Source organism: Aulostomus chinensis, chromosome 7 (genome assembly GCF_037954235.1).
Source record: "Aulostomus chinensis isolate RoL2024-O1b breed Wild chromosome 7, RoL_Achi_v1.0, whole genome shotgun sequence".
NCBI classification, from domain to species: domain Eukaryota; kingdom Metazoa; phylum Chordata; class Actinopteri; order Syngnathiformes; family Aulostomidae; genus Aulostomus; species Aulostomus chinensis.
This window is the reverse complement of record NC_141326.1, coordinates 30,236,724-30,257,778: the sequence shown is the minus strand read 5'-3', so window position 1 is coordinate 30,257,778 and position 21,055 is coordinate 30,236,724. Positions and strand designations below refer to the sequence as shown.

At 51.9% G+C, this 21,055-nt stretch overlaps 2 protein-coding genes across 3 annotated transcripts in view; both read left to right on the top strand.

Annotated features, from left to right (window-relative positions):
• The window catches only part of ankrd27 (ankyrin repeat domain 27 (VPS9 domain)), an 18,561-nt gene extending 1,716 nt beyond the window's left edge, over positions 1-16,845 (top strand). Inside the window, exons 2-29 of one of the 2 annotated variants that reach the window (XR_015117293.1) lie at positions 1,681-1,803; positions 1,936-2,046; positions 2,384-2,692; positions 3,023-3,082; positions 3,831-3,884; positions 4,365-4,430; positions 5,109-5,185; positions 6,251-6,372; positions 7,130-7,208; positions 7,959-8,091; positions 8,171-8,263; positions 8,398-8,519; positions 9,147-9,229; positions 9,322-9,437; positions 9,557-9,649; positions 9,842-10,039; positions 10,317-10,376; positions 10,631-10,747; positions 10,833-10,877; positions 10,973-11,092; positions 11,268-11,462; positions 11,756-11,875; positions 11,949-12,122; positions 12,704-12,797; positions 12,883-12,961; positions 13,037-13,100; positions 13,373-14,001; positions 15,786-16,845. Coding sequence is in view for 1 of the 2 variants with exons in the window: in XM_086209872.1 (XP_086065998.1) it covers positions 1,681-1,803; positions 1,936-2,046; positions 2,384-2,692; positions 3,023-3,082; positions 3,831-3,884; positions 4,365-4,430; positions 5,109-5,185; positions 6,251-6,372; positions 7,130-7,208; positions 7,959-8,091; positions 8,171-8,263; positions 8,398-8,519; positions 9,147-9,229; positions 9,322-9,437; positions 9,557-9,649; positions 9,842-10,039; positions 10,317-10,376; positions 10,631-10,747; positions 10,833-10,877; positions 10,973-11,092; positions 11,268-11,462; positions 11,756-11,875; positions 11,949-12,122; positions 12,704-12,797; positions 12,883-12,961; positions 13,037-13,100; positions 13,373-13,846 (3,381 nt within the window). In the remaining variant the exon portion in view is untranslated. Of the gene's footprint in view, positions 1-1,680; positions 1,804-1,935; positions 2,047-2,383; positions 2,693-3,022; positions 3,083-3,830; positions 3,885-4,364; positions 4,431-5,108; positions 5,186-6,250; positions 6,373-7,129; positions 7,209-7,958; positions 8,092-8,170; positions 8,264-8,397; positions 8,520-9,146; positions 9,230-9,321; positions 9,438-9,556; positions 9,650-9,841; positions 10,040-10,316; positions 10,377-10,630; positions 10,748-10,832; positions 10,878-10,972; positions 11,093-11,267; positions 11,463-11,755; positions 11,876-11,948; positions 12,123-12,703; positions 12,798-12,882; positions 12,962-13,036; positions 13,101-13,372 lie in introns of both variants that reach the window. The other variant, XM_086209872.1, reaches the window with a different exon arrangement.
• tmed6 (transmembrane p24 trafficking protein 6) lies at positions 13,519-21,055 on the top strand. The gene is made up of 5 exons (XM_086209877.1): positions 13,519-13,538; positions 16,862-17,110; positions 17,377-17,503; positions 18,693-18,868; positions 19,363-21,055. The coding sequence occupies exons 2-5, from the start codon at positions 16,907-16,909 to the stop codon at positions 19,594-19,596; spliced, it is 741 nt and encodes a 246-aa protein (XP_086066003.1). The 5' UTR covers positions 13,519-13,538; positions 16,862-16,906; the 3' UTR covers positions 19,597-21,055.

Sequence of the window (21,055 nt, the reverse complement as noted above, 5' to 3'; positions counted from 1 at the left end):
AGGCGGCCGCCGGCAGGCCACTCGGTGGAGACTCCGGCTCAGGATGCATCTGGTCTGCGGGCCCAGTGACGAGGTGAGTCGCCTTCACTCCCCCAGGGAAGCTGCTGAGGGACCCCCCCACCCCCCCCAGGCAGGTGAGGGCGTGTGTGGCTACTGAGTGGTGGGGGTCTGGTGGTGGTGTTCATGGGAGGAACGCAGCTCATCCCTGGGACGGCTGGCGTGACACAGGTGCGTTCAGGTGTGTGACATCACAGGCGGAGCTGGAAGGAAGTCACCTCCTTATTTCCTTGTTTGGAGAGCTTTTTTATGACCAGCATGAACTCCACATCAGGCGGGGACGTGGTTGGGCCACGGTTCGGCTCCTGTTGTGGCTCGTGTTCCTCTCACCTGGTGATGGTTGGTGTGTTGGGTGGAGGTGGATGGAGCAGGAAGCAGCGCTCTGATGCTGACGCTCAGCTGATGTCACTCGCTGCTGTGTGTTGTGGAGTTAAACTGCAGGTTCTGTGCGTGGATGTAGTGGAGAGAGACCCAGCACGATGATGTCATCCAGCTTATTGATCAGATATCGGTAAGGGATCAGTGATCATTGACTGCTTCTGCAGCTTGAGTGGGAGCTTCGTGCGGACGGGATTCTCAGCTTTCTTGGGACGCGGCGGCTGTTTGGCGTGTGCTCCTCCAGCTTCAGCGCTGACTCGGCTGCCTTCACTCTCCTGGCTGCTGTCATGTGTCTGCTCTTATCGCTTACAAACCAATTTGTGAATTCTTTCCTCCACATTTTTATTTCCTTCACTAAAAATCCATGAAGTGTCACCAAGTCGCTATGTGGCGTTCGCCACAGCAGCAAAGTTAATGCGGCAGAACGGATGGTTGTTTGTAAGAACTTCTGTCTGAATCCATTTTACTGATCAGTCCGTTTGAAGTGCGAGTGCTTGTGTGTTCATCGTTTCCAGGGAGAGTCGGGGGTGTGGTCACATGATGCTGAGTCAGCGTGGAAGCTTTCAGCACCTCATTTGAGAGCTGCGCTCCACGTGTTGGGCGTCGGGTTCTGTGTCTTCATCACATGACTGATATTTATTTTTTCTGTTAGGATAGGAACCCTGCCGTTCCAGTAGCTACGCTAGCGGTTAGCTTGATAAAACTAGCACCTCAAACATGATGATTGTTTTTGAAGATGGATTCTCCCTCCCTCCCTCCATGTTCTCCCTCTCCTCCTGTTCAGGGTGGTGGGGGTGGAGCCTATCCCAGCAGCCTTCCCCCTGGACAGGTCACCAGTCCATGGCAGGGCCAACACATAGAGACAGACAACCATTGGCTCTCCCAGCCACGCCTACGGTCAATTTAGAGTCTGGATTAACCTGGTCCCTCTTGATGTCTTTGGACTGTGGAGGAAGCTGGAGTACCAGAGTGAACCCACGCAGGCCGGAACCCAGAACCTTCTTGCTGTGAGGTCACGGCGCTGACCGCTGCTTCACCGTGCCGGCACATAGATCTTTCTAGAATTTCTTTTTGAAGTAATACTGAAACTCATTTGTGGGCTTCAGTTCAAACCACCACTCTTGATCAGAGTTGTAATTGATGTTGGTGCGCTTGGCGTCATCTTACCTGACCATCCATCCCTGACTCCTCCCACAGACCTCCCTGGAAGCTCCACCATGCTAACGCTTCCTCCTCCTCCTGCAGGATTCAGACCTCCAGCTACTTATGGCTGTTTATGATGAGAACATCCTGAAGAATCCGTTCTACTTGGCGTTGGAGAAGCAGCGACCAGACCTCTGCAGCCGAGTTGCTGAGCTCCACGGCATCGTGAGTGCGTTTGTCTCTTGCATTGTGTTTGAATTTGTCCCTGTTAGTGATTTTCCACCTCCTCTCAGCTCTTGTTGTTGGGAGGCGCAGCTAAATGTCATGTGGCCCTCACTTTCTGCGGGACTCCTGCAGGTTCTGGTGCCGTGTTGTGGAAGTTTAACCGTCAGCAGCGTCTCCGACTCCCAGTTCGACAGCTACATCCTACAGCCGGCGGAGGATGGATACCAGACGGCAGATGGGAAGGTTAGATGTTGTGGGCTCGGCCAGCTAGCAGGAAAAACTGTTCTTTATTGCTGAGTGCGACCAGCGTTGCAGCCATGACATGATTGAGCTGATCTGAACTGTTGTCTGTGGACGTTGAACAAATGTCTTATAACAACACTTGATTACATCATCATGTTTTTGAATCTCAATTCCAAACCTCTGTCCGTCGTTCTGTTTCCATCGTCCCATAATCGCTTCCCGTCAGAAAACGCTGACGCTGCACTAGGAAGCTGGCGGGAGCCGTCACCTCTGTGCTCAGCTTCCCGCTGACGCGCGGCCGATGCTCCGGCAACGTAACGGTTGTTTGGTGTTGCAGGAGGTCAGGATCCAGGACAGGCAGGTCTTGCTGGGATCCGGCTTCCCAGCCCCGGCGTCGGTGCCCATCCTGTTTGAGGAAACCTTCTACAATGACCAGGAGCAGAGCTACAGCATCCTGTGCATCTCCAGACCCGTGGAGGCGGAGCCAAGCCCGGCTGAGCTCAGCCCGCCGCCCCCTTACTGCCTGAAGAGCCTGGAGGACGTGAGGGAGTTCCTTGGCCGCCACGCCATGAAGCTGGACAAGCTGGTCCACGGCTTCTGTCAGAGCTTCAGGGAGCAGGAGCGCAAGGGACTCCGGCACCACATCGTAGGAAGACCTTTCCTCCTCTTCTTTCCTTCGTCCATTCTTCTTCTCTTTCTTCTTCCCTTCAGCCATTGTTTCAATTCCCCTAAAAGTTTTCCACCCTGAAACACACTTCTGTCTTTGTAGTCACGATTAGAACAAACGAGTGTGAACCTCTGGGTCAGCTGACCCTTTGAATGATCAGTTCGTGATGTCTGTGGTTTCTGGTTGTTCTCCGTTCCCCACTTCAAAAATCCTTCATTCTAATTCCTTCATTTTCTTTCCTGTTACCATCATTGATAATTTGATGAGTCACTGTTCCTGGCTGAGTGGTGCCGTCTGTCTGTCCCCCAGGACTCCGTCAACGGCCTCTACACCAAATGTCTTCAGTGTCTGCTGAGAGACTCTCGCCTGGTGAGTAGATCTCAGCTCTCCACCTGCTCGGGTGCTGACGACTTCATCTGACTGCGAGTGTCCGTGACTTCCCTTCATCGCACAATCAAGAAGCAGCTCTGCGTGTTTCCTTCAGTGTCTGGCAGCGTAAACCAATCAGAGCTGTCATGGATCCCTCGTTCGCCTGCAGCCAGTGAACGGCGCCTCTCGTTTGAGCCTCCAAAATGTCAAAGTCTGCACCTTTTTTTTTAAAAAAAACCCAAATGTGGTTGAAGTTGTGCTGCCACTGTGCAGCGCAGTCACCAGGCTGGCTGGGGCGGAGGAGGGGATTTCTCCTCATCTGAGAGCGTGGGATGGGAGCCGGCTGGGCAGCGGCCACGGCTCAGCAGATTCATGCAAGTCAAGCCGTGTGGAATCCAAATATTTAATCAAAAGTCCAAAATAGAGAAAGAAATCCGACTCAGCTGTCCTTCATTGTCAGCGTTCATATGACCTGAATTAATCAATAATGGTGGAGCCATGCTGTTGCTGCAGAAAAAGAGCTGATTGTTCCAGATCTGAGACAACAGAGGCGCTTGAGGGCGTCAGATGTGATGTCACCAACAGCTCACATGTCTGAGCACCTGACAGGTGAAGCGCTGGCTCACGTCACACCAGTCGGCCCATCCGGCCGGTCAGGGACTCAGAAGCCTGAACCGCAGCCCGGCGGTGCCTCCTTCCTCTCCGCTCTCCTCTACCTGGCTCTCACGGATGATTTGTGTTTCCGCAGAAACTTCTGGCGAAGCAGGAGCTCCAGATGACTCTGCTCAAGCAGGCGGTGGAGGTAACGTAGCACACACGTCTGTGAATGAACGACACACTCGAGGCCTCCTGCCGGCGACCGACTGTCTGTCCAGCCTGACATTGGGATGATGATCGCCTTCCTGTTGGAAGGGGATTTCTGCACCGTTTGCTCGGATGATCGATGAAGATCAAGATTTTCACGAACAAGTCGGTGTTCTCCGGCGCAGGCTGAGGCCGAGCGCTGATGAGTGACTGTGAGACCATGTGACCGCTCCAGCCTCCATCCTGAAGCTCCGCGTGCTGTTGATCTGCAGCTAGAATGTGGAGATCAGTCGTTTCTCCGTCTTCAGACAATAACTTCATGCAGAACGTAATCTAATGTTGGTTAAATGGCTGAATGTGACGGCTGGTTGGTCGCCGCGCTAATCGAGTTGTGTTCAATGTGACTTGGATTCGGTCTGTTGGCATTGTGACTCCTCACATCCGGAAACTGCAAAGCGTGTCTTTGTTCTTTCCCCAGATGTACGTCCATCATGGCATCCATGATTTAATCTTTAACTTCGTGGGAACGCTTGAAGCCAGCCAGGTAGGTGGGACGCCGCCACTCTCAACCGCACTGAGAGGAAATAATCCAGCAGGGTTCAGGTCACCGTGGTTAGGACAATGGTGGTTATCAACCAGGTCATCTACCCACCGTTTCCACACCTGGTTGTTGGGTTTGTAAATAAGGGGCGGAGTCAGAAGTGAATGACCAACTGTCAAAGAGGAGAAAAGCGTTTTTCACTCAAGATGAACAATCTTGAACCCTCCGCAAATGTGAGGAATAAAAATCCCAAATCTGCTCCTGCTTCTACATCTCAGTGTCGCTTCGTTGTGAACTCTGTCACCGCCATCAACAAGTGTGACATCACACACAGTCTGTGTTGTCAGTGACGGGAGGTTGCACGTGCAGGTCCACAGCAGCCGGGGGTGCGGCTCCATCTCTCATATTGAGTCCCCTCATTTTCCCTCTGATTACAGAGCAGGTGTCTGCGTGGACATCGCTTGAGAGCGTTTATCTCAACTTCTCCTCAGTTTTTTCGAACCCAGCTGGTGTGTGACAAAGAAAAGGTGTGCTTACAGGAAAACTCCATGAAAAAAGAAGCCCTCTCCATGATTCCAAACCAAGGAAGGAAACAAAGGGGGGCGTTGCACTCGTGAGTCATCGATGGTGGCTGGCGCCGTGCTCGGTGTCTTTACGTGTGTGTGTTCTGCTCATCAACAGGATGCTGCTTTCAACAAAACCACTCGGAGTCTGACGGAGCTGCAGCAGAAGGACCTGGGAGTCAAACCTGAGTTCAGGTCAGTCCAACATGGCGAGGGGGTGGAGCCCCTGCCTGCAGAAAAGCCTTCCAGTGGTTGGCTGGAGGGTCTGACTGGTCTGTTGTGGCTGTTTCTAAAGATAATAAGGCTGTCATGTGACCTCTGTGGGAGGAACAAGCAGGACGTTACTGACCTGTGGAATCTTCTTCTACCAGAGTTCATCCTGTTAATCTCAGATTAGAGCATCATTGGTTTGTAGTGTAGCCTGTGTGTCATTGTGGACTGCCCCCCCCCCCCCCCCGGGGGGTCCGAGGGTCTCCCTGCAGGGTTTGGGGGGGGGTTTGACTCCTGGGCAGGAAGGCAGACGCTGGTGAGGGAGAAGCAGAGCGGTTGTTGTGAAGCTGAGGGCAGAACCTCTGAGTGTCTTCTTTGTTTGGTTATTGATAAATGGCTCCACGCCACAGTGACGCTGGACTGCGGCTGTCCTTCGCATCTGACGGCGTGGTGTGGGCCTCCCCGGTGGCAGCTTTGGAAAGTTCTAAAGAGAAGCCGCAGCAGTGTTTGTATTTGTTGCGGCAGTTGAAAGACAGATGTGTGCGACCGGCGTGAGGCTCAGCGTCGATCGCAGAGACGCCGCGCATCAGCTTGCAGTTCATCTCTGAGTCTCAACACGTAATCTTGCGTCTGTTGTTTTTGTTTGCAGACCGCCGTCTATGCTCAAGGCAGTCGCTGTATTCGGGGCAGTTGATTTGTGTTGGTTTCTGGGTGATGGGTGATGATGTCAGAGATGTGAGCCCCTGCCAGCAGGGGCCGCTAGTGTAGACGTCTCCAAATGTAAGGATCTGAGGAGAGAAGCTGGCTCAAGGTGGACAAGCAAAGGCGTCACTCGAGAAGTACGACTGTTTGCTTCAGTGAACGCGGTGGTTGTGACTTCCTGAAGTAGGTCAGGTGACTCAACTTGAAGTGTCAGCTGATGTATCAGCGGGGAGCTCATTTCACCAGCAGCATCATCTTTGATGGTGGGTGGAAGAGCTCCTGCTCCATCAGGTGAGCCAGCCTTCACCTGTGAAATGATCTGAACCCCTGCTGCTCTTGTCTCTGCAGCATCAACCTGTCTCGGGCCAAACGGGAGCTGAATCAACTCAACCAGCAGACGTCCCCCCTCCTCAAGCTGCTCTGCCTGCGTCGAGTCGCCCTGACCGCCACCCAGACGCCCAGGCGCTCTGGTAGGCACCCTGAGTGTTTCCAGAAGGGTTCACTGATGTGTGCAGCTACTTGTTAACCTAAAGATCTGGTCCAGGTCCAGGTCCAGGTACTGAAGTGGGTATACTGTTCTCACATGGAAGCATCAGAATGTGAGCGGTGCTCCTTCTTAATAAATACTGTTAGAACAATGACCCATCAGCCCCCATGAGCTCTGTGGATGCGCTAGGCTGAGGAGCAACACATACACACACACACACACACACACACACACACACACACAAGTTCAATTTGTAGTGGAAGCCACAGATGTAATCAGATGATGAGTTCTGGTGAGTGGATCCAGTGGAGCAGTTTGACCTGACCTGAGTTCTTCCAGCTAAGATGAGATAAATGAAAACGATGCGAGGCCTCCTGGAGGAGTGCGTGAGGAGGCAGGAGGAGGTCCTCAGAGGGGCGTGGCCTCCCGGGGTCTAATCGAATCAGCACACAGGACAGTACCCACTCTTGTCAGCCTCTAATGAGTTTGTGCAGTTTGTTTTGGAAATCTGAGCTGATTGACAAGGGCCCCACTGTTAGCCAGCAGCACGGCGCCATCAGCTACTAATTCATGTTTGTCAGCCGGCCAATTGAATCATTTATTTAATTTGATTTGAATCATTTAGGGTTGCCAGCAAGCGTGTGTCCTGCTGGGTGGCCGACAGGGCGAAATCAGCTTCGGGGAACCGAGTGTCAGATTTGTGTGTGTCGGTCTAACAGAGTGTGTGTCGTCCTCCGCAGTCAGCATCGAGGCCGTGTGCGCCGACGACCTGCTGTCCATCATCCTCTACCTGCTGGTGAAGACGGACATCCCCAACTGGTGAGGAGGGAGCTTCGCTGGTCCCAGCTGTCAGCGCCTGCTGGTCTGGTATATCGGGCCGCCGGGAGGAAACGGGGCGGGAATAGAAACATCGGTGTCACACTGGTGGAACAGCTCACTCAGAACACACACACACACACAGGTCACGCCTGTGTGTGTGTGTGTGTGTGTGTGTGTGTGGGGGGGGGGGTCTAATCGGCTGGTTCCAGAACATAGCAAACCTACTTTGAATAGATACACAGCAAACATTTAGTTTCACTCGATGTCTCCACTTTGATCTGAGGGAGTCAGAGGCCACCAAAGTACACGCAGACATTACTCAAGTAGGAGTACAAATACTGCATCGGGAAAAGAGGAAGAAGTGACTGCCCCGCCGACTCAAGTAAAGAAGTACAGGCTCATAATGTATTCAGTATTGCATCTGGTGCAGAGGCTCCTCCTCCTCTCCTGACACACCTTTGACATCACAAATATGGAAACGTTTGGCTTCTTCTCCCTCTTTCTTTGGTGAGTGTGTTTCGGCGCCACCTACAGAGCGAGATGCTCATCCACTCCTTTGACTCTCTTTCTTATTGAGGCGTTGTTTACATTGTAAGATGCAGATATGTGTTAAAATGTAGGTAGTAGAAGTACAAATGTGGGAAAATGAATAACGCAGTGAAGCGCCGTCCCAGCTGGACGCAGCGACTGCTTGTGTGTTGGTGTGGCTCTGGGCGCCTGCGTGCTCAGTCCCTGGTTGTTTGTGTCCAGGATGGCCAACCTGAGCTACATCAGAAACTTCTGCTTCAGCCACTCCAGCAAAGACGAGCTCAGCTACTGCCTGAGCACCTTCGAGGCAGCTGTGGAGTACGTCAACCTGGGGAAGCTGCAGGACACACACTTGGTGACTCTCACACACACTCACGGCGCAAGTGTTGTGTCTCGGCTCGGCAGCGATCCGTGACACTCTTTTGTCCTTTCAGGGCTCCGGTAAGATGAACGACGCGGTGTTGTTCCGAGAGCGGATGAGTCTGCTGGTCCAGAGCTCTGCCACGCCCATCAACTGTCTGTTTGAGGTAGTAAACTGTTTCGACACAGATACGGTGGAAGTATGTGACTGAGCCAGTAAGAACTTGGAAAGGGTGTTAATGGTGTGTGTGTGTGTGTGTGTGTGTGTGTGTGTGTGTGTGTGTGTGTGTGTGTGTGGTAGCACATAGCGAATGGGAACGAGGCAGAGGTGGAACGTCTGCTGAGTGAGGGTGAGAGTGATGAAGAGGGTCGGATGTGCCACCCCCTCTGTTCCTGTGACCTCTGTGACCTTCAACTGTCAGGGTCAGCATACAGAAGACACACACACACACACACACACACACATACTCTCGCTCTCTCTCACCCTGCCTAATTTTGAATGTTTTCAGTAAAAGTTTCCTTGTCCGTGAATGAGGGTTGTTGGTGTCATCAAAGATAGAATTGATCCGATAGTACCTGTTGGTTTTGCAGTATTAGTACCTGTGAGCTACTTTGATGAAATGATATAAACAACAGGAATGGGCCTGGACCACCAGAGCTTCCGCAGCCCCGTCCGTCCGTCTGCTGCGTCCTCAGGAGCTTCTTCTTCGCTTGACCTCGTTAGCAGCAGAGGAGCGTTGATGAGGTGCAGCTGAAAGAACTCAAATGAGCTGCTGATGGTGGACGTTCATCTTCAGCAGCTCACAAGTTCATTTGGCTTGAAACTGTTGAATGTCACCTTCAGGAAACCGTGGCCATCGTGTGACATCACAGGTTAATGAGCCTGGCGCTCGCAGCATGTCACTCCCTCACCGAAGCTCGTTTAAGATCTCCTCTAATTATTGGCCTGGCGGCCGGCAGCTGTGAGCACCTGCCGTCTGGCTTCAGGAGGTGTCGGCGTCTGATTTACCTGCTCTCACAGCAGCTCTCTCGTGTGGCGCCCTGTTGCAGGCGTTTGAACGACCCGTCCATCGTCACGTCGTTCTCCAGAGATGATCGAGGTTACACGCCGCTACATGTCGCTTCCATCTGTGGTGAGACAATGTGAACACATGGGGGGGACATTAGACTCTTCAACATGTGGGGCACTAACGTGTGTGTGTGTGTGTGTGTGTGTGTGTTTCAGGTCAGGCTCAGCTGATAGACCTCCTGGTGTGTAAAGGAGCACCAGTCAACGCCACTGACTACCACACCCTCACACCGCTGCACCTGGCCTGCCAGAAGGGATACCAGGGTGTCACGGTGAACACACACACACACACACACACACACACACTGTCAAAGCTGATCTGTCTCCAGACGTATCTCATGTGTGCCGAAATAAACATCGCCTGCGTACTTCCTGTCTCTCTGCTGTGTAGCTGCTGCTGCTGCACTACAAGGCCAACACAGATGCTCAGGACAACAATGGCAACACGCCGCTCCACCTCGCCTGCATGTACGGACACGAGGACGTGAGTAGAACGCCGACCCTCTTCATATCCATCTTTGATGCGAATATTTCCTGAGGTTCTTTGCGAGCAGAATTAAAACTGCGTGTTCTAGACAAAGTTCTAGCTTGATGATGTCATAGCTCGCTCCACACCTGCTGTTGCTGTGGCCGTGATGTTGTGTTGACGGCGTCCGTGCTGTGTGTCCTGTGTTAGTGTGTGAAGGCCTTGGTGTACTTCGACATCCAAACGTGTCACCTGGACCTGCAGAACGATAAAGGTGATACCGCGCTGCACATGGCGGCCCGCTGGGGCTACGAGGGGATCATCCAGGTGCTGCTGGAGAACGGAGCGAACGCCGACATCCTCAACAAGAACAAAGACTCTCCACTGCAGTGTGCGCTCAACTCCAAGGTCAGCGGGACGCGTCAAACAAACGGCAAACTCAAACTCAGTTGCTCCACCAGCCAGAGTTGCTCTGACCTCAGATCAGCTGGAAGCGTCAGAACTGATTGTGATGAAACAATGTGGAGAAAAAGGCAACAAAATGTGGATTAAAACAAAACGCCGCTGGCAGTGAGACGTAGCTGATGTCCGCTGCCATCGCCCCATCAGGACCGCCCCCACCCGAAGGCCTGACTCCTCCTCTTCCTGGTCTCTGTGCATGTAAAAATGTTGTGTTTCTCTTTAGGTCCTCGTGCTGTTGCAGTCCAGCCAGAGCGGCCGTCACAGCGCCAGCAGCGGAGTCGATGTGAGTCTGATCCATCAGTCATGTGACCTCAGCTGGTCGTTTATTCCCGCAGAGGAACCCTGGATTTGCGTTCAGTCATTTAGGAACTTTGGCATCTCAACGCAGCAAACAAACAAAGTGTCGGTGTTGAAGTTCTGGTCAAAGATAAAATATTTTTGAGGTTCCAGTTGTGTTTTAACAAAGGTTTAATTTGCTGTTATAACCTCCTCCTCCTCCACCTCCACCTCCACCTCCGCCTCCCTGCGAAACCGCAGTCTCCCAGCCGCTCACCTCTGACCTCTGACTGCAGCAGCCGCCGCTCCTCCATCTCCAGCACCTCCTCCATGGGCTCAGAGGCCAAACCAGAGGGGGAGCGCGTGCGACACCGAGAGGTAGCTGACTGTAGCTGCAAAGTGTAGTAGCAGGAATGTTGCAGTTTCCATGGTGACTGACACTGTGTGTCTGTGTGATTGACAGGTGGAGAAGCTGCTGCGTGCAGTAGCAGATGGAGATGTAGAGATGGTGAGAAGGAAGTCCGAACCTCCACAGTGACTGAGCGTGTGGAGGAGAAAGATCTTCATTGTGTGTGTGTGTGTGTGTGTGTGTGTGTGTTGCAGGTGCGTTACCTATTGGAGTGGACAGATGAAGAGGAGGAGGATGACGAAGGAGGTCCTCGGCCCGAGGTCCTGCTCTGCCACCCGCTGTGTCAGTGTCCAAACTGCGCTCCAACTCAGAAGGTCTGACATGAGAACTCATGAACGGTGAAATCTAGGAGACTTCCAGAACAGTAAATGAAGCACAAGGAGGCTGGTGTCCTACCTCTGGTTCACGTCCTCTATTGAGGGCGCAGGAACAAGTTCTAAAACCAGGAAATAAAGTTCTAGGTCTAAAGTCCGTCCCTGTGTCCTCCAGCTGTCTGTCCTGCAGGCTGGAGCTCTGGGAGTCAACAGCAGCAACATGGACGGATTCACGTCGCTCCACGTCGCCGCCCTGCACGGCCACTCGGAGCTGACCTCCCTGCTGATCCGCCACGGAGCCAATGTCAACGCGCGCACCAACCAGAGCGCCACACCACTTCACCTGGCCTGCCAGAACAGTCACGCCCAGGTAGGACATGGACTGACACGGTTCTATGTGGTCCGACTTCAGTGTTCAGGCTGACAGTGGCTGGCTTAGCCTCGCGTCAGCGAATCATCTAGAGGTTCCCCGGCACATCAGATGTCTCCTGCGCTGTCACCACGCCATGACTTGGTTGATTTTAAGAGAAACCAAAACTTGACGTGACTTCAGGTGAGAGAAGAGACGCTGCTCGTACACAGGAAGGGTTCTCGCCCGGCAGCCGCGGCTCCTCAGACCCCAGGTGTGTGTGGGGGGGTTTGAACCTGCGTCTCTGTGTGCAGGTGGTGAGGTTTCTGCTGGAGTGCAACGCCAAACTCAACAAGAAAGATCACTACGGCAACACGCCTCTGATACTGGCCTGTCTCCGTGGACACCTGGAGACGGCCGCCACACTGCTGCAGGTAAGCACCCCTGATGTCAGGAAGGATGCAGGTGATTGAGGAAGTTCAGTGACACTGAATGCTTCGCCTGCAGAGTGACGCGCTGCTGAACGTCGCCAACCATCAGGGCAACACGGCGCTGCATGAGGCGGTGCGGGGCGGGCACCTGGCGCTGGTGGAGCTGCTGCTGAGGGGCGGAGCCTCACCCAGCATCAGGAACAAGAGGCAGAGGACGCCGCTGGACTGCGCCTACGAGCTGGGTGGCAAGGTGGCACTACACACAGACTCCGCCCCCTTGTGTGTCTGTAGCTATTTAGTTTGACGGTCAGGTGACGAAATCAGATCAGCATCAATAATCCACCGTCGCTGTCAGGGCCAGAATCTGAGAGGATCAACAATCAATAATTGATAATCAATAAATCCATTTTTGTTGATCTTAGAGATGTGATGTCTTTTTTTAAAGACCTTAATCCAGCTGTGGCCGGATCAGACAAACATCTGGAAACTACAGTTTTCCTGAGTGGAGTGGAGTTGATTAGTACAAATTCAAAAGTGATGAATAGAGGAGAACGTCAGTAGGGAACGTTGGAGGGGAACGTTGGTGGAGAACGTCTTTTATCGATGGTGTTTGACGTTCAGCCCGTTGGTGCTGGTTTAGATTTCCTCATCATGTAAAAAACTCAACTCAAACTCGTCCCCGCCCACTTTGAGAATCCACTCTGATGTCAGCGTGTGTTTCCGGCCGCATGTGGCGTCAGTGGCAGCGATGGCGACCTGAACTCATCATCAGGGATGCCCGCCATCTTCTCACACGCTGAATCTTGGCCAGTGACCTACCCTGTTTTGCAGAACACGGAGATCCTGCGAGCGCTGCAGAAAGCGTCGGGCCTCCCTCCTGATGCCGAGCCAATCAAACTGCTCTCTGTGCCCAAAGGAGCTCTGGGTAAAAAAAAGAAACGGCTCCGCTCATTCTTGGCGTGTGATTCTGCCCGGGGTTGACTTTGATCCCAACCTTGTCCTCGTTGCAGCTCACTCCTTCGTCCAGCGTTTGAGGCTCCAGGACCACGCCAGCGGGCGGCGACAGAAGCTGGCCCAGTCCATCAGCAGGTAGGCGCCCGCCTGCCGCACGCCAGCACAAACTCATGTGCAGACGCAAGAGCTGAATTCTTGGTTTGTATTCAGGATTCACCAGATGAAGAAAAGTTCGTCCGGGCCGCCCCCCAGATGTTCACCGCCGCTCAGCCAGGTAGTCACATGACATTGTTGTTGATTTGATCCAATCAGAAGAACTTTTCTCAGCTTTGGGTCTTAGGATCTTAAAAACCAGCATCTCAGCTCCAAGAGGTGAGCTGGGACTTCCTGTTGAAGGGGAGCTCTGCTGCCGGCCGCTGCACTGTCATTGGTCGTCAATTTCAATTCATTTTTGATGCTGTTGGCGGCTTCTGCCCAAAGAGGCGGGAAGGTCCGTCCAGGCCGTGCAGCACCAGAATGATGTGTAACTGTGACACTTCCTGGCAGGTGGATCCAGAGAGGAGGCTGAGACGGGGGGAGACGCTGGAGGTCAGCAGCCCCTCAGGGAGCCTGGACACCGGCCCCCGGCTGAGGGAGCGGCCCCTGGCTCGCTGCCACACCCTGGACACTCCCAACACCAGTGAGGACACCGATGCCACGGCGACTCCTGGAGGTGAAGAAGATGGCATCACTAAAACACACTCCACTGATGCCATGGCAACCTCAGTATCCCCGCCCACACACATCCCGACCAATGACTCCACTGCACAGGAGCACAGCACATCACATGGCCATGAGGAGCTCTGTTGTCTGAATGGAGAGTTTGAGGAGGCGTGTCCTACTGCAGATGACTCGCCACAGTCTGATGGCAGCAATGGCTCGTCCTCACCCCGCCCCCCCGCTGACCTCATCCAGACTGAGGGGGGTGGCGACCAGTCTCCACACCGCCACAAAGCGTCAGATGAGACAGATGGCAGCTGAGATTTTGCTCGCCCTTCTTTTAAAGCAGCAGATGTAGTAATAATCAGGCAGTTGGAGAAGCGGCGCCACCTGCTGGACCAACCAGACCGAACCTGTAACCTGTAGCTTCACCCGGCTGCTAATAGATGCTAACAAGGACGCGGCATTTGAAGGAGGTAACCGGCTCAGTTCACTCAAATCAGCCACATATAATTAGTCAGCTCCCTCCTGTGGTTCTGATCTGCCAGCACAGATCCAAGCCAGATGGACAGTGATGCAGGTCAGCTGACCGCAACACAAGAAACAACAAAACGCACACATAAAGTCGAGAGAGAGAGAAACAGGATTTACATTCCGTGGGTAATTATGGTTCGGATCCAGTCAGTAACTCGGTTCCCCCTCGTGGTTCTCTGGTGCTCTGCTGTAGGTCACTGAAGGCCTTCTATCAAAACCTTCATGTTGACGGGTTCTGGCTCGGAGGCTGGCGGCGGCGTGGACCTGGGTCAGGAGCTGTGGTGGTGTCATTTGGGAGCACTGACCCTGTGAAGGGTTACACCCTGTTGAGCTGCGTCACACATCAGCAGCCATCTTGTTTGTTTACCTGTTAGTCATCAAACCAAACCCGCCCGAATAGATGAGTGTTCGTGATTGGCCCATTCAGGTGATGAGTTCATCATGTGATCGTGGGAGGACGTGTGCTGGAATCTATCATCCCTTGATGACTCGGCCTCTCATCCTGCAGGCTGTGGGCGTGGGCGCCCTCTGCTGGCAAAAGTGGAATTGGATCATTCGTGATCATATGCGTCGAAAGAACATTTCTGTTTGGAAAAAGAAAACCGCGTAAACGTTAATTTTTGTTTTTAATCTGATTGGCTCTCTGATCGTGATTGACAGGTGTGTATCAGTCACAGTCTCCAAGTTTGATGCACTTTCTTCTTCTTGCCTTCTCAAACATAAAAGGGATGCACGGCGTGATTTCAGAGTTGCTGCTTCATGAATGTTGAGGTTGGAGACGCGCGACTGTAGCTTGGCTTCCGTGACTTGAATCTTGACTTTAGCTGGTTTTCCGTCTTCGAGTGGATTTACAAATGTGTTGTTGTGCTCTTTTTCCCGCACCTTTAACATCATAATTGCCGTTTTATTTCTCATTTGATTTTATTTACGATGGTCGTGTGTTGTGTTTGTAGGGAGGTTCACCTCCACAAAGGTCAAGGGTCACACTGCTGCTTTGAGCTGATTAACTACACGTGTTTGATATCATCACGCCATCGCTACCAGACAACGTCATTTCATTTTTGATAAATCCACTCGCATTGACGTGGAATTCCTCACAAATATTGTAGGGGTTTTTTTTGGGACGTTGCTGCACTGTAAAGGTCCAGTGTGTAGGATCTAGCGGCCTCTAGTGGCCATTGCTGATGATGACGCAGACACGCCCCCCCGTGTTCAGAGGTGTGATTGATCTCCATACGGTATCGTGTCGATTCTTTCAACAACGATCACAAACTCTGATTTGAGTCTGAGTTCTTACGACCTTGGAGAACCTGTGGAACTGGACAGCACAGAGCAGCGAGTGGGTTTTACGTGACAACATGTTGAGTCTTTGGTCACATGACTGTTCCTCGTTTCACCTTCCGTCCAGCAGCAGGTGACTGTCTCAGTCTCTGGGCTGCGTCACATCTCTCACGTGTAACGGCTTGTTGGTTTGCAGCATCGGGACTCGCCACCTTTGTCTGTCATGGCGTCTAATTTAAACCTCGGAGATGTCAAAGCTGAGCGGAAGTCTGAATTATTTTTATACCTCAGTGTTGATTTCCTGGTTCGACTGTTTCAAGATGTGAATGTGCCTTATTTAATTATTCACACTCAACAATAAACCTGTGATTGCGACGATTCGTCATCATCTGTGGGTTCCAGACGAGGTGATCGGCTGCTTTTCTCTGTTTACATGATTGTGAAGGTTTGGACTGATGTCATGTGACCTGTGAGGAGTGAGGAGCGTCTCTCCAGGAGCCGGAGAACAGAAACCTTGTTCAAAAAAAGCAGTCAAACGGCTCCTTCCTAAGTTTGACGTCATCCCGCTGGGACACGAACGTTGAATGCAGATTACAATCAAGTGAGCCGAGCAGCCTGAGAGAGCTGGGATGTGCTGCTCAACCACCGACGTGAAGCAGACGTGACGACCCGCCCTCACAGGCCGCCGCCGCCGCTTCAGTCCGCCGCACAGCCGAAGCTGTTGCATAAGAAAATAAACGCACAATTAAACCATCAAATGTGTGTGGAGGCAAGCAGGCGCGCCGAAACCTCAGCATGCCAAAAACATCACTGACGCCATGTTTGTAGTCTCACCAAATCTGTGAAACTACAGTTTTGTTTTATGTATTAAAAGACTTGAGTAGTCATGAATGACAGGGGACATCGTCAGGACGGTGGGCCCCGACGGTTCTCGTCCCCATCATGAGAGTGAAACGTGGTTCCTCACAAACCGATGAAGAACCCATCCAAGCTCAGCACTGGAGGCTTTCCTTCCTTTTGGCCTGAAAATGAAGAAGAAATCAACACAGTGAGGAAGAGGCACTTTTTCGACCAAATACTTCGTAGAAATGAAAGCCTCTGCATGAAGATTTCTTGATGAAAAATTAATCTTAAAACTTAATTTCTTTTGAGTTTCAAAGACTTCTTATCTCTTCGTAGAAATTTGTCATCTTGAAAATATCAAAAAGGGGATTTAATTCCTGTAATGATTTTAATGTCGCATGAGTGATATTTCTGTAACTGATTGTAATTTAATAAAAGTATCTGATGGAGGGTGGACATGGAGACGGTGAACATGTTCTGCTCTGATGTCATTTTCCCGGTGGGTACTCAGAAGTTTCCTGTTGGTCAGAACAACAGAACTCCTCTGGAACTGCGTCCAGACTCCACTGAGTTCATCAGTGGGGGCGGAGCTTCTCCTCTGTCAGCATCTGTGGCGACGCCCCAGTTTTCCCACCCATTGAGGCAGAGTTTCTCTGTCAGTTAATCATTTGTGGTCAGGTGGACGACTGAGACCCTCCGGAGGAGACCCTTCCATTTCCAGGCATGTTCCACTGCATCATTCTCTTCCTTGGGTTTTGGGGTCCGGTTGGTGCTGGGCCCCTGACAGACCCCCACCCCAACATCACGGACCAGCAGCTCTTCTGGGGCGCAGACCAGTACGACTTCTCTGTGGTGCTTCATGCTGCCGGACTGGAGTGTTTCTGGCACTTCGCCCACCGGGGAGAGAGCTTCTACCTGAGCTTCATGGTAGGAAAACAACGAGCAGAACGTCACCGTGGAGTTTTCCAAAGACCGGACAGAAATGTGGAGTGTTGGGTGTAAAGGGGCCATGCGTGAGTTTGCCAACCAGCTCCTGCTGTCAGGGAGAAATGTGGGGAAGTCTTGAGTTGTGAGCTTCAGTTGGAGGAGTTTTAACAGTTCAGCAGACAAATGTGGCCAGAGAGCAGCTGATCTTCATGGGGCATTACGATAGCTGTCAGTTATAATAGTTGCCCTCTTCTGTCCACCTGTAGGTCCAGTGGGTGACGGGTGTGGGCCATGACAGACACCTGTCCGTCACCGTCAACGCTCCCAGCAGCCTGCTGGTGTCGACAGTTGATGATGCAAATGGTCAGATCAACTTTGAGGCTGAAGAAACGGGTATCTGTCCTCCTTCCTGAAATCACTTCAACATCACTCTCCCTGCTATCATGATGCTGGAGAACGCTGCCATGATGTCACAGATGACGAACATTCAGCTGGTCCATCATCCACCGATACAGACCAAAAGACAGAGACCCTCCTGGGGAGCTGAGACACAGGCTAGTTAGCTTAGCCCAATGGCTGGTAGTGGGTGGGAAGTGTTGGCAACAGCAAGCTCAGGTCCAGGCTAGGTAGCTTAGCCCAATGTCTGGAAGTGGGTGGGAAGTGTTAGCATCAGCTAGCTCAGGTCCAAGCTAGTTAGCTTAGCCCAATGCCTGGTAGTGGTTTGAAGTGTTAGCATCAGCTAGCTCAGGTCCAGGATGCTGGTGTGTCCAGCAGGAACCCTCCTCCTCATCATCATCAGTAGCAGCAGTCGCTCTTCTAGTCCTCAACAAACCTTTGGTTCTGTTGACCCAAGTTCCAGTGGAGCTTTGGAGGTGCTGCGTCAAATCACTGCTCCCAGTCAGGAAAGTAGTTCCGGCTACGTGTCTGATTCTACCACTACAACGTCTCCTCATGTTAAACTGGTATTTCGAAGCGAAGTAAAATCTGGTCAACTGGACGTAAGTTTATCTTGAAGACGTTTCACCTCTCATCCGAGACGCTTCTTCAGTTCTAGTGAAGAGTGTGGAAACTCCAGCTTATAAACCTGTGTGGGAGTGGTCAGTGTTGTTGTGGTGGAAACTAGGATGAGAGGTGAAACGTCTTCAAGATAAACTTACGTCCAGTTGACCAGATTTTACTTGGCTTCGATCTACGATGACCTGGATGAATGAGAACCTACACAGACTTAAACTGGTATTCATCACCAAGGTTACACACAACCCTCCTGATATTAATGCAGGCAGAGACGCAGCTAAGCTAACACTTCCCACCCACTACCAGTCACTGTGCTAAGCTAACTAGCCTGGGCCTCAGCTCCCTGGAGGAGGGGCTCTGTCTAATTGTCTGAATCTGGTGACAATAAAACTTACCGTGTTCTTATAATAGGAACCTTCAGTTGTCCAGCTTCAATCCACATCAGCATGCGTGAACTCAGAGCAGACGTCTTTTGTCCTTCTGGATCTACTGTGTCAACACGCTCACCCTAAACTTTGATCTACCGAGTCATCTTTCCTGTTTCGATGTTGTCTGTCATTTATTTCAGGGTTCTATCAGATGTGTTTCAGCAACTTCCACAACCACTTTGGCACCATGCAGGTCTCCCTCAGCTTTGGCGTTTACTACGACGGCCACCAAGACGCCGCCACCAACAAGGAAGAGGAGAAGACGAAGAGGGAGGAGGCCAGAAAAGATCTGAACAACACGCTCAGCATCATAGAGGTAGACGCCGCCACTTCCTGTCAGCCTCACTGCCCCCCATGTTTGCCCCCGCCCTTTTACAGTTAACTGTGCTCCCCCAGTTGACCTTTGAACCTTTTCTGTTCGTCCTCTGACCTCCGCAAGCCCAATATTGTACCTTTGAAGGAACAATCGTCACGAGAGAACCTGTACCTGAGGCGGAGCAGACCCCAGTAGAACCTCACCACACAACATCTGGACCAGTAACATTGATGGGGCCTCAGATAAGTTACCGCCCTGATGACCACGGGGCCAAAATGCTGGCACGGCTTTGATGGCCAAAATTAATTGTTATAATCAAGGCTCCACCCCTCACTGTTTTAAGGCGGTGACATCATGCCGTGGGACTGGCACTCATATCTGCTCAGGCCCAGTTCTCCTGACATCATCTGTGACATCTCAGCATCTCGCTCCTCCCCATCAGCTGACTGCAGTGATGTCACTCCATGGTCATGTTTTGTTCCTTTTGGTTTCAGGAAGCGACTCACAAGGTGGAGACCTACGTCTTCCACATGTTCCGCTACTACAGCTACAGCCGGATGAGAAAGAGCGCCGACTACTTCCTGCTGCTGTCCAACTCCAAGTATGTCAGCTGGTGGTCGGCAGCGCTCAGCCTCCTGGTGGTCACCTCCGGGTACCTGCAGCTCCTCTTCCTCAAGAGACTCTTCATCAGCAGGGGCTCCACGGAGGAGGAGAAGCCGCGCTGCTGACGGCTGCGGCGTCCTACTCCATCCTCGCAGGTCACTGTAGAAAACCTGATGGACGGTTCAAGTGGTTGTTGATGATACGCTTGTTTTTCACTCTTTGAACGAATGATTCCATGAAAGGAAGACATGAAGCGGTGATGACGCCGCCGCCCCACTAGAGACCAACTAGAACCCAGTCAGAGAGCGTATCCCTCCGCCAGCCTCATTCTCAGAACCGAAATAAAGAATTAAATTAAGTGGTGTGTGTGTGTGTGTGTGTGTGTGTGTGTGTGTGTGTGTGTGTGTGTGTGTGTGTGTGAACAACTCCAATGCAAGTATCCTGCCAGCTAGGCTCTCATGACCATGAGACACTGAATCACAGAGATAAGAGGCTGGTAGCCAGACTGCTCCTGCAGTAGCCAGGGCTAACATCACTTCCTGTGTCCACTAGCTAGCGCTAGAGAACACGCACTTCCTGTATGTGACGTAGCTGTACATCAGGTGAAGACAGCACAGGGTCACGTGAAGTTTGTTCAGGTCAGGCTTACTTCCAGTAACTGCTAGGTGGTGCTGTGACTCATCCCTCCCCACAGTTAATGGCTTCTTTGAACAACCGACATTAGCTGACATTAGCTTTCCAGGTACAACCCTCTTATCTACAGTAAAACATCATGGAAAACACACACTCTCTCTCTCTCTCTCTCTCTCTCTCTCACACACACACACACACACACACACACACACACACACACACACACACACACACACACACACACACACCAAAACCAGCTGTCCAAAGCAAGGGGTGGAATTCCCGTCAACAGGAAGTAAATTAGTTCCACTGGTGAGAGGTACAAGTATGAATGTATGAAGTATTAATTAGGGGACAGTCCCCCCCCCCCCCCCGCGTGTAGTAGTGTATTTTTACAACAGTAACCAGCTAAATAAAATGTGGAAACAGAATATATTCCTACTTCAGTGTATTTCACTCTGTAAGCTACATGGGTCTGACTAATACCTGGAGCAGGAAAACCTCATTTTGGTTTGGAGATAAGTTAAAGATAAGGTCATCTTAAAGGGACCAGGCCCAAAACTGAAGGTGTTCCTCCCTGGCCCAGGCCCCGCCCCTCCAGCAGGTGTGATTCTATCAGCCGGGCTCCTCAGTACAACGTAGGATGTGGGCTGTTACTTGTGGGAACTCCATTGTTCCAGGAAAATGAGACAGACTGGTTTGACTGGACCATCTTTGGTTTCAGTTTTCGGTCCTTGGCAGTTTGGGCTGAAGGGAAGGTTCAAACACCTTCAGAATATCCGCACACGGTTGAACCACAGTTTAGGACCCTTTCACCACCTCACGCATCGGAACCCCCCCAGGTGGGCGTCTGCGGTTCACCTACGCTCAAGTGGAGGTCCTTCCTGTTTCTCTGCTACAAAGTTTGAACCTGATTATGTAACGTTCCCATCTATGACAGGAGGTGACAGA